The following is a 16,422-nucleotide window of genomic DNA, read 5'->3' on the forward strand; positions in this document are numbered from 1 at the left end:
GCTACATATGGGAAAGGTGAGAGGGGGTCCCAGGCTCCGCGAGGGAGTGCTTCTGTGGGGTGCTCAGGGCGGGCAAGCCGGCCGCTTCTGATGAGAGCTAGCATTGAGGCTCTGGGAGCCGGTGGTGGAAGGGAAGGGCACGTCTGGGGAGCCCCAGGCCCGAGCTGCAGGAAGGAGAAAGGGGGGTGCTGTGAGGACAGCCCCTAAGTCCTGCTGTGAGAAATGGGTCACCTCGGCACACCCACCTCTTGCTGTCTCCTCAGCTAGGCTGCCTGGCGCATGAAGGAGGCAGTAAAATTTCACTAAGGTAACTGAGTGAGCGCAGTGAGAAAGGTGCCTTGCCAGGCCCTCTCCGGACCCCAGGAGGGAGCGGCCTGCAGCCTCCCATACCCCTGCCTCCAGGTGCTTCCAAGTGGACAGCCACTCCCAGGAAATGCGGTGGCCTCTGTGAACCGAATGCCTTCTAGAAGGAGCCCCATTCCTCTCCCCCTGAGTCTAGCTTTCCCTCCTGCTCTTTGACAGCGGGGAGCATACCTGTCAGACTGTTTAAAAGCTGCCCTCCTTCACTCTTGACGAAGCTTTCCAAGAGGCTGCTGGAAAGAAGAGGAAGAGGTGGGCCACAGAATAAAGCCATTTATTACAATGGAATGTTCCAACATGTCTACTGAAAATAAGTATTTTTATTACAAAATATTCCATACAAAAATTCTAAGCTGCTCGCAAGCTTCGCTAGTCGAAGGCTAGTCCCGGTTTTTCCAAGTCCGAAGCGGAAACGACTCTGTGAGGGGAGAGCAGTGTGCTGACCATGAGGGCTCAGGGGCGCGCAGGCTGCCCCACGGGCTCCTCCTTCTCTGCCTGCAGCAGGTCCCACTCGGTGAGGAGCTCTGAGGACACCTCGGTGTACAGACGGTCCCAGTCCCAGCCGACGTCATCCTGCCCAGAGATGCAGCACTGGGTAAGACGAGGGAAGGCCTCTCCCCTCGGTCACAGCCACCCCCCCAACCCCCCGCCACCCGTGGGCCTCGGGGAGGCAGAGCTCATGCTGGTCGGAGGGACGACGCGGCCCGGAGGAGGGCGCTTCCACTGCTACTGACCTCTCGGACCTCGTGCTCCGGCGCGAGGACCTTGGTGAGGAGCTTCAGGTCAATCTCTCCATCCTGTGGATGCAAACAACCAACCAGACAAACCAGCTAGTGTTTCCCAGGGGCCCTCCAGGCACCTGTGTCTCGCAAGAGGAGGAGCGTCAGGCAGTGTGTGGTGGAACTTCCCAGCTGGAGGCCGGCAGAAAAGCCTTCAAAAGAGTAAACGTGTGGGTGGGCTGCGCGGCCACTGTGGAAACGGGGCACCGCAGCCTCCTACAGGCTGGACATTCTTTGCAGGAAGGCGCACACCAAGAGGGCGGGTCTGAGGGCCGCGGTGTCTGCTGATGCCAGGGGGCAGCCAGGGAGGCAGCTGGGAGCCCGGCCCCGGGAGACACGGGACAGGCCGGGCTGCAGGGAGGCTGTAATAGCCGAGGGTAATGACTCTGGCAAAGGGACTGTCACCAGGCAGCCCCAGAGACGCACGGAGGAGGTGCTGCCCGGAGCCCGCCCCTCTGTGCAAAAGCGGCCGCACTCACCAAGGTCTGAAAGGCTGCGTACTTCATGAGGTCATTGTCCAGGTCGCGGTAGGTCATCACCCTGTTGACCTGGATGCTGGAGGGATGAGAGAAGGTGAGGAGGAACCCCAGGCAGGATGGGTTCCCGGCATGCCGCCGGGCCTCCATCCCCAGAGCCTCCTAGGCAGCGAGGAAGGAGCAGAGTGGGAAGAATGCGCTTAGTAAAACAGGAATGCGGGCAGGAGCCGTCACGGGAAGCATCCCATCTCCACTGGGGGGGTGGGGGGGAGGGCAGCCCCGCTGTACTCGGTATTCGGCATGTATTAATTCACATTTCTCTGTCCCCACTGACTTAACACCCAACAGGATGTACCTGGGAGGGGCTGCCATTTGCAAGACAAAGTCTTCTTCCTGCACTTCTTCCAGGTCTGGAATAACAGGGATATCTGCAACGAGAGGAGGCAGAACTGTCGACGGCACGATTAGGGAGGGTTCTCGCCCGCCTCTCTATGGATTTACCACCTTCAGCGTGCCTGCTGTTGCCAGGTGGGGCTGGGGGCCGGTGGGAGAACGGACGCTCGGACAGCCTCTGGCCTCCGGGAGTCCCCAGTCTAGGGCTGCGGTACCGAACTAGAGCTGTGCATGAAACCGAAGGTGGCCTTACACAATTTCTGAATCCCAGGCCTTCCCCCAGCCATCTGTGGCTTAGAACCTCCTGAGTGGGGCTCAGGACTCTGTACTTTTTCCTAAGATTTCTTTGGTGATCCTGATATACGCTCCAGGCTAGGAGCCCTCGGAATGGATCTCCTGAGGAGAAATGTAAAGAAATGGGAAGAGAGTCCCAGACTGTACTTGGGGAAGTTTACGTTGGAGGAGCCGGTGGATGACTCTGGCATGCCCAGAGACAGAGTTCCTGAGAAGGTGGTGTCATGAGGTGGATGTCACTGTGAGCACACCGTCTCATGATCGAGGGCCACACGTGCATTAGCTCGTCGTAATCCCTGCAATCCTCACGGCCGCCATGGCCCTGAGCCTGACTCCGAAGGACATTTTTACACCTAAGGAGATGAACGGGTTCCCAGGGCTCAGTCTCCACTTGCCAGGTTCGAGGTAATAAAGAATGCCGATTCTAAAGGTGACACTTCTCTTGCTGGGTCGTGGAGATTTCCCTTCTTCAAACTCTCTGTGTGAGACAGATGTCCAGACACAGGAGGAGACAGGAGGCCATCTCATTCATGAGTCAAACAGAGTCACGCAAGCAGAGAAGCGGAGAGAAGCAAGCGGTGACTTGCCGAAAACAGCCCATCTTGTCCTGGGGACAACCTAACGCCCTAAAGAAGTGTCTTCTTTTCCAAATGAGCATCACTCACTGACTGGATGAGGGGTTTTCTTTGTTTCAAGCAGTCAGAGTGAAAAAAAGAGGGGGAAGGGCAGGACAAAAGGCCAAGTGGAGAGGCCCAATCCTAGAATTTCCAATCCGACTGCGAGCCTTACAAGGAGGAAAACATTCCAGCGAGGACAGAATAGTGAAGAAACCCTTTGTGTTTGCTCTCATGGACTGAATTCGATTTTATGTTTAAGAGAGATGCCGAGGCATTCCAAGAACGGGGAAAGACCCTTCGGCCACTTCCAGGCTATTCATTATTTAGACTCTGCAATTGCTCTAGTCCAGCTAAGCCTGAGTGTATAAATGTCAGCTCTGAGCCTTGTGTCTTTATTACCGTCTCCGACGGCAGAGTTACAGATGCCAAACCTGGTAAGAGAGGGAGGAGGTATGCGAGGGAGAAACAGAGGCACAGAAAATAAGACCATGAGAGAAAGAGAGCGGTTACAAAGATAAGGAGAGCTTTGGAAAAGGAATGGCCGAAAGGGAAATAAAGCACACTTGCACACCACCCCCAAAACAGTGGCCTGTGTTCAGCAAGTCCTCTGTCCAGAAAGCAGCTGTGGAGGGCTTAGATTCTATCTCTCCATCCTGCTGAAGAATTAGACATGGAGTCCTCTAAGATTCTATCTCTAATGCTAATAGGAATTCAGCCTTCTTGTTCCCTCTCGCTCTGCGTGATTAATACCGTCCACGGTGAGAGCCGCTGACAGCGCTGTCCCTGAGCCTGGGCCGAGCGGCGGGGCAGGGAGGAGGCTGGCTGTGCCATGTGCCATCAGCACCGTGACAGTTTTGGAGCGAGCCAGTTAGCTGTGCCTGGCTCGCCTCTGGTGTGGAGTCCAGCCTGAGATGAATATTCAGAAGGTGGTAAGAGGAGGCCCCACGCTGGGCTTAGGGCTCAGGACGGTGTCTTCCCAAAGTCCCCTCTCCCTCCACAGCGTTAGCATTTGGGTCCTGTCAGCTCTGCCCAGCCCCTCCCGGCTCTGAGGAACCGTACTTCTGCCCAATGTCCACTCCGACCCCTCCTGGGCTTCCCTCCTCATCCCCACCCCCCTCCTCCACATGCGCACGAAGGAGTGTGGGGCTGGCCCATCTGTGACAGATCAGAGGTCAGCCCGGGCCTTGGCGAAGGGGCCTCTCAGAGTGGCACTGGTGAGGCTGGCCACACAGTGGGATTTCTCTCTAATTGGAAGCCTGGTGCCCAACAGAACCCGGTGAACCGCCTGAGTGGGACAGCGCCAGCGATGACAGCCAGGCCAAGGCAAGCTGGAACATTCCGGTGCGGTGACAGCTTGAGCCGTCGCAGCAGAGTCGGGCCGTCCAACTCCCGGCCCCCATGGAACAGGTGGCCGTGGAGCGGGTTTTGGGCAAACTTCAAAGAACTTCACAATTTTACGGTTCCTGATGTGCTGTCACAGTCAAGTGTATGTAATTTGTTCTTGGGAATGTTTGTTCTGCCTCTCTCCTTCCCACCCCACCTTCCCCACCTCTCACCTAGACAATTTCAGAAAATGGACTTGAGAAATCTGCTTCTTTGCAAAATTACATACAGGGAATTCTCAGTCAGGGCTGCTTGGCCTGCAGGTCTGGACCGATGACCCAGTCTGGTTCGGGACCTCAAGTTTAACTCTCAGAATGTTACTAATGGAACACTGTTTATCAGCTGTGCTCAAATAAAAAGAATTAATAAAATAGAAAGCTCACGATTTTAACAGAGGCAGTAGGAGGGCTCTAGGGGTCTGCTCTAGCACTGCTGAAAACCTATGCTACTTCGAAAAATGTAATGGTTCTATTAACTTTATTCTCCTGTTCTTCTACGCTGCTAAGAAGAACCTGAATAGAAACAGTGAGTGGGTTAAGAACGTGGGGAGGAAGTCCATCTCGTGGTTAAGACGTGGGCTCTTGAGGCAGGCCGGCCGGCTGCCTCACCTCCCCGCTGTGTGCCTCTCCTCTGTGCCTCAGTTGTTTCCTCTGTAGAATGGGGAATTACACCTACCACATATGGTGGCTATAAGCATCAAATGCAATCATCTTTACAAAGTGCTGAACACTGTGCTCGCTGCATAATAAACAGTCTAGAACCATTCTTATTCATTTAACAGATAAAGTGCTGAGCCTGGAGAGAAACTCTATGCTCTACCTTCATCTTCTCATTTACTCTTGCCCATTTTGCAGGTGGGAAGAGTGAGGCTCAGGAAGATTAAGCAGTTGGCACAAGATCATCAATGACAGTGCCAGACTTCTAGCTCCCATCCAACTACAATCCGTGAGCTCATCCTCGCCCACTCGTGCTTTCTTGGCAAATGAATGGTGCCTTCAAAGGCACTCCTAGAACGGAGTCTGGACAGCTTTTACTCTAAGACTCAACGTCCTCTGTTCTGGGTAGTTCTCTTGATTCCAATCACTACAAATAAGCTAAGTCTCTCCCTCACCATATGCCCTGGCTTGCTACTTCCCTCCAGCAAGGCCAAATGGAAAGGAATGGAAAGAGCACACCGACGCTGGAGCCCTGGGGACTCCTCCCTGCGGCCCGCTTATTAAACTTGCCTCATGGAAGTCACTGAGCACCTTGAACAGTCTCAGAAAAAGGGGAGCAAGGCAGGAGGGCTCTGAAGCCTCCAAGTGCCAGAATAGGGGCCCTCATCCTTCATCCCACCCAGACTGCCGCCCACACACAGGCCACCATTACGTGCTTCTCTCCTTCCCAGCTCCGACTGCTTAAACTGAACGGGTTTTCTTTGCTCTTTGCACTTGCTCCCCGCCTCTCCTGTTGGCCTTCTCTCCTGCTTATTCAACCTGCCTGTCTGCCCTACGTGTCACCCGGTTAGCCACACGTGGGGAAACTGCATTTGTCAGCTTATTCGTTCATCCGTCCATCCATTCAAGGAACACTGCCTGAGCATCTGCTATCTGAAAGGTGCCACGCCACGCAGTGCCAGTAACGACAGCCGATTAAACAGTCCTTGTCTTCCTGGAGTGCTGGAAAATGCGAGGGCCGAAACAACTAATTGTCTTATTTTCTTAATGTAAAATATCATACGTGGTAACAATCTGAATGCGCCAGAAAAGCCTAAAAGGAAAAAATCTTCCTTTTCTCACGTGAGCCCAGTCTGTCTCCCTAGAGGGGCTATTAACAATTTCTCGTATTTACTGAAAAGAACGCACGCATACCGCAGCATGTATGTCCTTTAAAAAATGTTTCCGAGCGGGATCACTTCACACACACATTGTTCTGCAACTTGCTTTCTCTTCTCTTATCAATAAGTGTACTGAGAAATCTTATTCTTTTAAATGGCCACCTAGGATTCTATTGAATGGGTACCCCATAATGTATTTAATCTGGTTCAGAGAAGATCTCATTTAGAACTTTGGAAGGTGGGGTGGGGAGTTGGGGAAGGTCTCTGAATTAGGGACGATGCAGCTCAAAGCCGAAGGACAGACAGGATTAAAGCAGGCAGGGGCGGCAGGCACAAAGGCGCTGTGAGGTGAGAAGTATCTCACGGCACTGAGAAAAGTGGAAAAAGGCCAGTGTGGTCGGCCCAGGGGCCGGGGGAGAGTGAGGTGGGGTGCGGCAGGGGAGAGGGCACCCGGTGCCAGGTGAGGAAGGATCTGCATCAACCAGCCAGGAGACACGGACTGGGTGTCTGCCATACACAAGACCCTTCTAGGGCACATGAGGGGAAAACCAAGATTGATGAAGCATAGCGAAGTGGCAAAGGAGGGACCATACATTAAAAAAATAATCATACAAGCAGAATCAGGAAAATGTACATCCCTTCCTTTGTGACTCACCTTGGAATCCAACAAGTAGAGGCCACGAGGGGTAGACCTCACTACCTTGTAGTGGGTAGAATACGGGAAATTTGTCTTAGGTCTGCCCCCTAGATGGCCCACTAGCAGAGGGCGGAGAGCAGGTCCCAGTCACTTCTGCATTCCCAAGGACCAGCAAACCAAGGGACAACTGAACAGAACTGAATCAACAGATTCTCCTCCAATCTGAAAGTCACTTACAGGGAAGAGCCACGTCGATCTGTTTCGTTCCAATTAAAGCCTAAATGCTACTGAGTCCACAGTTGTCTATGAACAACCAAGCACTGTCCTTGGATACTTCCTGGACTTGATGACACCATAGCAGAAGTCCTGTCTCACTTGATGCCTCAAGGTCTAGCTGGGAAGGGCCTATGTCTGCACAGGAAACAGTGGGTGAGTGGGCACAAAATTACAGAGGAAGAGTCATTCATGTCATGGCAGTATGGACCACGGGGCTCCCACTCCAAGGCTGGGTCACGCCGCTCTTCACTAACCTGTGTTTCCTTCTCTCTGGATTTCTGGAGTGCCCCCCTCCAGGGCCCCACCTTCTAGAAGCCCCCAGTAACGGTCTGTTAGTGCACAGCAACAACGCTGAGAAGTTATTGCAGAGAGACTGCCAAATGGGCAACTCACTACGATACCAGAACACCAGACAGCCACAGGCCTACCCAACAAACCAACTACCAGATGAGACCACAGAAGTGAGGGGTGCTTAAATAGATAATCAAAACATGTGGGAACAACCAGCAGGACCGACCACAACTGGTTTCAAAGATGTGAGAAGCTGCCATTCGCCCTGACACACGTTCGTTGTGGATAATATCATCACACGCGCACACTAAAAAGCTAACTACCCAGTGAAGTCCCAGAGGGCTCCTTTTCAGCCCCGGTGGCCTGACAGGAAGAAGCCAGCCTGCCTCTTCCAATAAAGCTGGCTCCAGATCTCTGCGGTGCGGTGCGGTGCGGTGTGGTGCGGTGCGGTGCGGTGCGAGATAGCCTGCATTCCAACCCCGACGTCATTGGCCTCTTTCGGTACAAATGGAACAGAAAGTAGTTTTCGAAGACTGGACTGAGCAAGCAGTGCACACTCTGCACGTGACTCAGACTCTAACCAGGATAAAAGGCTACGTCCTGCAGGAAGGAGAGAACCAAGCAGGGACCCTAATCCGGACCCTGGGTCCCACCCTGAAGCCCCTCCTCTCTGTCCCTTGAGGTTTTTGCCAATTTTCTTGGTGGGAGATTTCTGAATGGGATTTCCTGGTAGCATCCACATGGGTTTCTGGAGAGCTCCATGAAAGTCTCTTCTACACCTCTAGCACCCTCTCACCTTGACATCTTAGTAAATGATACTTGGTTGGTCTACCTTGCCAGGTTCTGCTGGGTCCCTTCCGATGACATCTGTCCCTCTAACTTCATCCACTAACGGAGCCCCTGCTGGCAAAGGCCCTGCTTGGTTACATGCAATCTCTTCCCTGAGCTGCTCTCCCACTCAGCACCCTGGGCACCGCCCGGCACCCACAGGCTCTTAACGGCTTACCTCCACCATCCATACCCAAGCTCCACATCCAATCCACATGAAGGGGATCTGGACACACTGCTTAAGAACACCCCAGAGAAAGTGGTCCATCCAACCCCTAATTCTGGGCCCAGAGTCAAAAAGACTCCAGCGGAGTTCTTAAGTGAAACAACGTCCACGTTTTTGGGAGACGGTAACTGGAAGCCAGAGATCATTATAATTTTCCTCTGCAGCTGCAAAACTTTGTTTTACTGAAAGCTGTTACCTTCTGCATCACGTATGGGGAATTTTAAACAGGCAAATGGAAGAAGGTCTGATTGAAGATGAAGTTAAGTGAAAGAAATTGGTCTCATTTAGCACATGACAGGATTCATCTGTGTTCCCAAGTCCACTGAGGTGGCATCATGGGCGTTCCATATTCATGAGCTGCTGCGACACTGTGTCCCCTCATTTACAAAGAGCCGTGTTCAGCAAATTCTGTCCCTGTGGACACTCTGTGCATTTCATGGTCTTGTCAGAGACATCAAACGCTCCAGTAACCAAATACCAGAAAATGGCTTTAATTAGTGGATCTCAATCGTATAAATAATTTTTTTCTAAGCGAAAAAATGGAGAATTTTTTTAAAAGGGAGAAGAAAAGGGGAAAGCAGGAGGCAACAGGCTTCAAACACCCGAAGGAACGAGAGAAAGAGATGGTCTCAGAGGAGCTCCTGAGCGAGCCTGGGCCCCACGACCATCGGTCCCCCGCACTCCCCGACTCAGGGTTCAGGGGGCAGAAACGCATCTGTGGGTCCCCGGCAGGTCCGCTTTACGAAGACCTATCCCTTATGACTTCACCTGATCAAAGGCAGGAGACGAGAGAGGCAAGGGACATGGGAGAAAAGTCTGGAAACCGGGGTGCTGGCTAAAGACCCACACCTCAAACGCTGAGAATTATGCGGCGGAGCCAATGTGTGCTCTGGAGCAGTGCGCGAGCAGGTCCCCAGGGAAGCGTGTGACAGAGCCTGAAAGAAAAGAGGTCTTGAGGTGCTGAGGTGCCAGCCTGTGGGGAGGGGGTGGGCTCACCTGTGTCCCGCATGTTGAAAGGCCTCCACATTCCTGTCGAACTATCTCTCTCTTAGTGTCGCTGGGCAAGGAGATCACAGACCTTATGAAGAACGAAAGGGCGGCTTGCTCCTCACGGCCCCCCGAGCTGTGGGGACTCTCCTGGCAGACGATGGTTGGGCGATGGAGTGTTGGACTGACTTTAGTTTCTGAGAGAAACCAGGCCTCAGCACACTATGGTGCCGGCTGGAACATGGACAGCGGGGGCGCTTCGCGAAGAGTAGCAACACAGCTCTCGTGGCGTGTGGGAGCTGGCCCTCTGGGGCCACGTTACGGCCCCCACAGAGGGGTGGGAGCACAGGAGCCACGAACGCAACACCCCAGGACGAGACCTGCCGCGTCTCCCCACCCACGTCCACCGTGTGCTTACAAGATGGAGCCTTTTGAGCAACTCGAAGGTAGTACTCATGAGACGGGCACCCCCACAAGGGCTCTCTATGGAGAAAGACCTCATTCTGCCCAGGAGCCTGATAGGGGGAGGACCCCCTGCCACCCGCCGAGGGAAGGTCATACCCACTGGTCACTGACAGCTGAAGGAAATGAAGGACGATGAAGAAGAACACTGTCTAGCCAGTCTATTAGCTTGCGGAGCTTTTGCTGGTGCTTCCAGCTTTGATCTGTAGAGATGTGCTGAGGACAAGGAGGGGTAAAGGACTTTAAAAGCGACGAGGAGAAAGTGGCTGGAAGGAATGGAAACTGAGGAACTTTCCACTCTCTTCAGTACGGCCCGAGCAGAGTGATACAGTATTAACGTGACACAGAGCGCCTTCTCAGAGCTGCCCGTGGAAGTACGGACGTTAGAAACCAGGCATATCTGATTCTATTTCATCCTCTTCGTGTTACGTTGAAAAAAACAAGACAAACTACACTGCTCTTATTCTAAATCCTTAGGTTTTGTATTTTTCCTTATATATATTTATTAAAAAAATGCCACTTTGATCAGTGCCACCCGTGACACTCCCACATACGGAACGCTTCTGAGCGGTTCCCTCCGCGCGAGGCCACTGCTGGTGACAGCCAGCTGGTTTTGATCACAGCCATTCCGAATCGGATTTTCATAAGATAGATGAGGAGTCTTAGTGCTGCTCTCTCTCTTATCAGATGAGAAACGGAGGGGGAGGGGGAGAACGGGTCCTGAGGGAACAGCGCAACAATCAAGGGCTGCGTGGCTCTTTCTCTGTCCCTCCGCTGCTGCAATTTTCAAAGGCGTTTGCCTCGGGCACTTTTAAATGATGGTGTCTCAATTCTGTAATCATCTTTCAAGAGCTTTCTCTTAAAGGGTCTTTTAGGTAAACCTAGTCCGTCAACCACACTTATGGACTTAGGAAATCACATTCCCAGTATCTGTCCTCCTGTGTGCGTACATACAGACGAGTACACACACACACACACACACACACACACACACCCGAACATCTGTGAACTTTTAGGAAGCTGGCAGAACCCAAAGCTACAGAGGAAGATCTACCATTTGGCCATATCGAGTTCATCTCTTACTGGGGTAAGAGTCAGTCCCCCATTACCTTTCCCCTAGATTTCTACTATCCCTAATCCTTCTTAGAAACGAATTTCCATGTGTGATGTGTTGGAAAGAAAAGACTTCTCCACCTGCAGGCTAAGAGGTGAGCTAAGTCCAACCTCCAAGGACAAACACACCTGTCCCTTCCCATCCCCCAACGCGATGCCTAGCTGTCCGGTATGCACCCTGGCCGTCTGTCTGGGAGAACTCAGTCCACAGATATCCCAGGGCGCAACTTGCTGTGTTCTGGTTACAAAGTCTACTGGGAACAACTCCACGACTCTTCCTGCCTTTGTACATGCAGGGAACACGATGCCTATGTATACAGTCCCATCTTTTGAGACAGAGCTCCTAGAAAACTGAGCCTCTATTTGTTTCTGGTCAAATAAAATCTGAGCCGTCTATAAGCTCCCTCCGGCAGTAGCTCTCAGCAATACGGGCCTGTCTGCTGCGTTCAGGCCCTTTGATTCCTTATTCGTCACTCCCTTCATCATGTGTGAAGTCCCCGTCCCTGAAAGCTGGGACACTGCTTGCAGACACTTCTTGGACAGTCTCACAAAACTAAATGGGATTAGTTTTGTCCTAGCCCTATCCTGTCTCCTGTATTCAACCGGGACAGAATCCATGGAACTACCAATTAAATACCTTGATGTCTATAATGATTTCAGGGAGATCTGGCTCTCTTTTACTTTTGTCAGTGTTTAACGTTGGATGTGGCACGACAGACTGCTGACAGCGCTTTCTCTCTGTTCTGTATGCGTTCCTGGAGGAAGGTTAATACAACGTGCCTCGTTTAAAACACGTGCGCACACAGGGTGCCTGGGTGGCTCAGTCAGTTAAGTGTCCAACTTCAGCTCAGGTCATGATCTCACAGTTCGTGGGTTCAAGCCCCACATCAGGCTCTGTGCTGATAGCTCAGAGCCTGGAGCTGCTTCGGATTCTGTGTCTCCCTCTCTCTCTCTCTGCCCCTCCCCCACTTGCACTCTATCTCTCTCTCTCAACAATGAATAAATGTTAAAAAAAACAAACAAACATGTGTGCACACATGGCCACCAGGCTTTTGTCTTCATTCTCCCATTCCGCCTCTTCAGATGGACATATGCAAGCAGGCTGTGTGCAAGGAAACAGAACCCAGAAAAGTCACTGTCAATCATGTTTCAGGTAAAGACACTCATGATGGTTAAGTCTGGAAAGTCTGGGGACACCTAGAGAGGGCACCATGAGCGGCATAAAGCACCTGGTCCCAACTCTGCCAATAGAGTGAGAGGTCCCATCAAGACCCCGGGCTCTGCTTTGCAGCTGGATGGGGGGTAAGGTAGAACATGACTGAACTGACAAAGCAGAACTAAGATCTGCTGAAAGCTCAACTCAGTTCTCAAAAACTCCGCTGTCTTTTGGGGACACTAAAAGGATATGACAAACCAGTCTCTCCCATGTTTGCGAAGTCAATTGGTGGACACCTACTCTACGGTGGTGTATATGTTGCCTAGGGTAGGGTCGTGGGACCTTGAATCACCTCCTGAAAAAAACCAAATAAATAAAAATAAAAAAATAAAAACAATTTCCCTGGCTGCACTGAAGAAACCTCTGGCAAGTTCCAGGTGACCTCCCTGGTGTCTCACTCACTCTGGGGACTAGTGCTGACCATGTCCACACTGAAGAATAGCAAAGCCATCCCTGTGACCTCTAGAGTCTATATCTACTAACGCCCCCTTTTCTTTTGCTGCCGAGAATGTGACTTTAGCTGCCTATCAAGGAAGAACGGAGTTCCCAGATTCCTGGTCCACAGAGCTGTACTACAGGGTGCACCCAATTAGAAATCAGGAAACATGGGTCCCAGATCTGCCCCCAATTTGCTGAACTTAGGCGATTACTTGTCAACTCTGGTCCTAGGTTTCCTTATCATCAAGTAAGGGCTATTCTATCTCTAAGACGATCTTATTCTGGGGCACCCATTAGAATGTGTCTCATGGGAGCACCTGGGTGGCTTAGTCAGTGAAGCATCTGACTTCAGCTCAGGTCATGACCTCACCATTTGGGAGTTCAAGCCCCATGTCGGGCTCTTTGCTGACAGCTTAGAGCCTGGGGCCTGCTTCAGATTCTATCTCCCTGCCCCTCCCCAACTCATGTGCTGTCTTTGTCTCTCAAAAATAAATAAATGTTAAAATTAAAAATTAAAAAAAAAAAAGGAATGTATCTCTTGAAGTGTATCTATATATTTAAAAAACCAACCAACCCTTTCTGTCACATATGCTTACAGAGGAGTCTTTTCAAATATTCCAGCCATAGTTTTGGCCTGCAGATCGAGCACAGCAAATCTCTTACCTACAATCACTGCAATAAATTTCATTTTCTATAATGCAAGTAGCCTGCACAGATCCCACCTGCGGCCCCATTACGCCCTTGGCCCACACCACGATTCAGCACCCTCGGCTGGGGCTCCAGCACATCCCATGCAGTCTCTCAAGTGTCCATGTCTCTGTGATGTCAGTCTGTCTCCTCTGCTCCGCTTCAGAGAGGAAGGCTAGGGTGAAAGCTCCAAACGTGGCCCTTCAGGCCCAGGCAGAGCCCTATGGGGTTCGTTCTCACAGACTTCCCAAACAGCCGATACACCTGCCGCAGCCCGGGGGAGCCCGATACACCTACTGCAGCCCGGGGGAGCGCAAGGTCTCCTCTCTGGAAGACTCAGCATGGGCACAAGAAATCATTAGCTAAACGCGGTTTCTACAGATTTGATGAAAAACGAAGCATAACAAGAGCGGGAGAGTCAAACCTAAAGATTCTGTTTCATGTCCCAGAGCCGTGCAGGCCTGGTCTCTTCAGTGTATGCCTGTCACCTGGGCTATTCAGGTAGGTGAGACCAGACCGTGAGAGGGTCGGCGGAGCCAAGGACATAGGCCGGCAGGCTAGTGTGAGAACCGGGGTGGGAGGGGATCTGCAACAGGGGGCTAGAAAGAGGAGTGGAGACGAGCTCCCCCAACAAGCAGGGTTGAGAAGCCAACCGGATGCTTTAACAAGGACGAGGGAGGCTGTGACAGCAGAATGCTCACGTCACGAAGACCAGCTCCACCCCCACTAGCTAGCGGTGGGTGCCGGAGCAGCTCACGCTGGCCTGTGAGAGCCAACAGCTAAGCTATTAGGAATACTGCATGCAAGCTGTTACACATAAACATCATTAAGGACTAAGTTATATACCCTTATAACTAGATAAATTATATTAAAAACAAAGGCAATAAATAGTCAAAACTCAGGACTTCCTAACTTTTACATTTCACTTTATCCAGGCTCCAGTGATCATTTCTGTCTCATGTACCTGTAGGGTAGAAACAGGATCTGCTGGTGTGCTCCTGCCCATCTCTTCCCAGCTCTGTGGTCTGGGAGCCTGAAACTGGCCACGATGGGGATACTGGCACCACAGAAATTGGCAAACTGTACCCATGAGGGCTTCACTCCCCTGGAAAGCCGGAGGCCAAACATGAACCAGCACACTGCTGCTAAACAGCCACATGGCTTCCGTGAGTGACTTCACGTGCCAAGGCTTCACCTTCCTCCTTGCTACAGGGGTGATAATCAGTGTCTCCTCCAAGAGCCGCTGCAGGGGCTACCGCAGGTAAAAGCACAGGGCCCGGCTCAGGGTGGACACAAACACTAATTAATACCATTTCCCGCAAGAATGACTTTTCTCTTGGGGACGCCTGGGTGGCTCAGTCGGTTGAGCATCCCACTGTTGATTTTGGTTCAGGTCATGATCCCAAGGTTGTGGGATCTAGCCCTGGACTGGGCTCTGTGCTGAGCATGGAGCCTGCTTAAGGCTTTCTCTCCCTCCCTCTAAAACATAAAAAAAAAAAAAAAAATTTTAAAGGGGGGCTCCTGGGTGGCTCAGTTGGTGAAGCGTCCAACTCTTAATTTGGTTCAGGTCATAATTTCACAGGGCGTGAGGCTGAGCCCTGCATTGGGCTCTTCAAGGAGCCTGCCTGGGATTCTCTCCCTCTCCGTCTCTTCTCTCCCTTCCCCTCTTGCTCACACATTCTCTCTCTCAAAATAAATAAACTTAAAAATTTTTTTAAAAAAATGGCTTCTTTCCCAAATTTGTTACCTCATCTACAGAGACACAGACAGACATGACAGCCAATGCTTGCACCAGTGAGCTCCCCCCTCCCACTTGCCGCCCCGCCACGGTGATGCAAATGTTCAGCTAAAGGAGCTCCTGCTTGGTCGTGTGTCAGGGAAGGGTGGGCAGGCATGGGTTCAGGAAGACCTTAGCGTCCACTCCTAGTGACTCTGAACTTAGAAAAAACAAACAGATTTTAAGCAATATTATTTAATCAAAAAATTAGTGCTGGCTGTAATCATTTAAAAAGATTAGGGAGGCAAAGGAAGTAGGTTTGGGAACCAAATAAGAAGTCCCATATGCTGAATGCCAACTGAATGGAACGTTCTTACTAAGCAAGAGAAAGGAATTGAGAGGTCAGGGTTTTAATTTATCTGTACTTAATTTTTTCCACTTTCTCTTGTTCCACACTGAAGCTGTTTAGGCTCATAGAGGCTCTGCTGTTTGCAGAAGGGACAGAGTATGGGGGTGGGGGGAGATGAAGCGAGGAGTGAGAAAGAGCCCAAAAGAGGGTTGGAACGCCCAGAGGAGGTGATGAGTAGGGAGAGGGGAAGACAGAGGTGAGGGCACGACAGCCCTCTACAGATGGCATTTTTCTAATTCCACTGACAGTCCAGCATCTCACATCTCATCCAGTCTCATTGCTCGGCTGTGTTCAGCCACTTTTACCTATTTTCCCTGTTGACATGGACAGAAAATTGAGCAATTACCCTTAAACTCAGAGCTCTCAGATCATCCAGATTGCTACACTTACAGAATTAAGTCCCCATTTGCCCCTGGCTAGAAGTGACTCAACTCCACTGGTCCTTTAGGAATTAAACACTTTTTGGTTGGCCATAAGGATTTATTATTCCCAAGGTTTGGAAGTATTCGATTCTGTCAAAACTGGACCTGAGTTGCAAAGAGCACAGCCTTCTCCGGTTGGGGTGGGGTGGGGGGGCGGTGTGAGATGCTGGGAAGAGGCCGTGAGAATTCCAGCCATGGTCCTGGATCACGCCAAGATGCAATGGTTAAATGTGAGAAAGCTCTAATCCTTTCTTTTAAAGCTCCTGTTTTTAGACTTTCTACAACTGAAAGACATCTTTGGGGGCTCACAGCTTTCTTCTTAATTTGACTTTAACCTTGAGACAAATTATTTGAAATTTGAGTCTGTATCTAATTGTATTTTCAGAAGTTGTTTCAACCGTAATATTATTCATCTCTTTTAAAGACAAGATCTTCTCCTGTTTGTGTGCTTCCCAAAAGTTCATCTTCAAAGCTTCACATTCTACCCAGAGTCACTTTCTGAGAGCTGGATTTTGGAGCTGGAAACACTTCTGGAGTTGGAGAGGTGACAAGACTTTGCACCTGCTGTCTCCTCTACCAGAGTCCCCCCCCCACC

The 16,422-nt window shown here is 51.2% G+C and overlaps 1 protein-coding gene across 2 annotated transcripts in view; it reads right to left on the minus strand.

Annotated features, from left to right (window-relative positions):
* Positions 1 to 618: 618 nt before the first annotated feature.
* The window catches only part of IFT43 (intraflagellar transport 43), an 82,044-nt gene continuing 66,240 nt past the window's right edge, over positions 619 to 16,422 (minus strand). For both annotated transcript variants that reach the window (XM_077750671.1, XM_077750672.1), the window contains exons 6-9: positions 1,971 to 2,043; positions 1,619 to 1,694; positions 1,095 to 1,157; positions 619 to 933 (exon numbers count right to left, since the gene is read on the minus strand). In XM_077750671.1, the coding sequence (XP_077606797.1) occupies positions 814 to 933; positions 1,095 to 1,157; positions 1,619 to 1,694; positions 1,971 to 2,043 (332 nt within the window). In that variant the 3' untranslated portion in view covers positions 619 to 813. The remainder of the gene's footprint in view (positions 934 to 1,094; positions 1,158 to 1,618; positions 1,695 to 1,970; positions 2,044 to 16,422) is intronic.

The sequence above is a fragment of the Crocuta crocuta genome, unplaced genomic scaffold, assembly GCF_008692635.1.
Source record: "Crocuta crocuta isolate KB4526 unplaced genomic scaffold, BGI_CrCroc_1.0 scaffold186, whole genome shotgun sequence".
Classification (NCBI taxonomy): domain Eukaryota; kingdom Metazoa; phylum Chordata; class Mammalia; order Carnivora; family Hyaenidae; genus Crocuta; species Crocuta crocuta.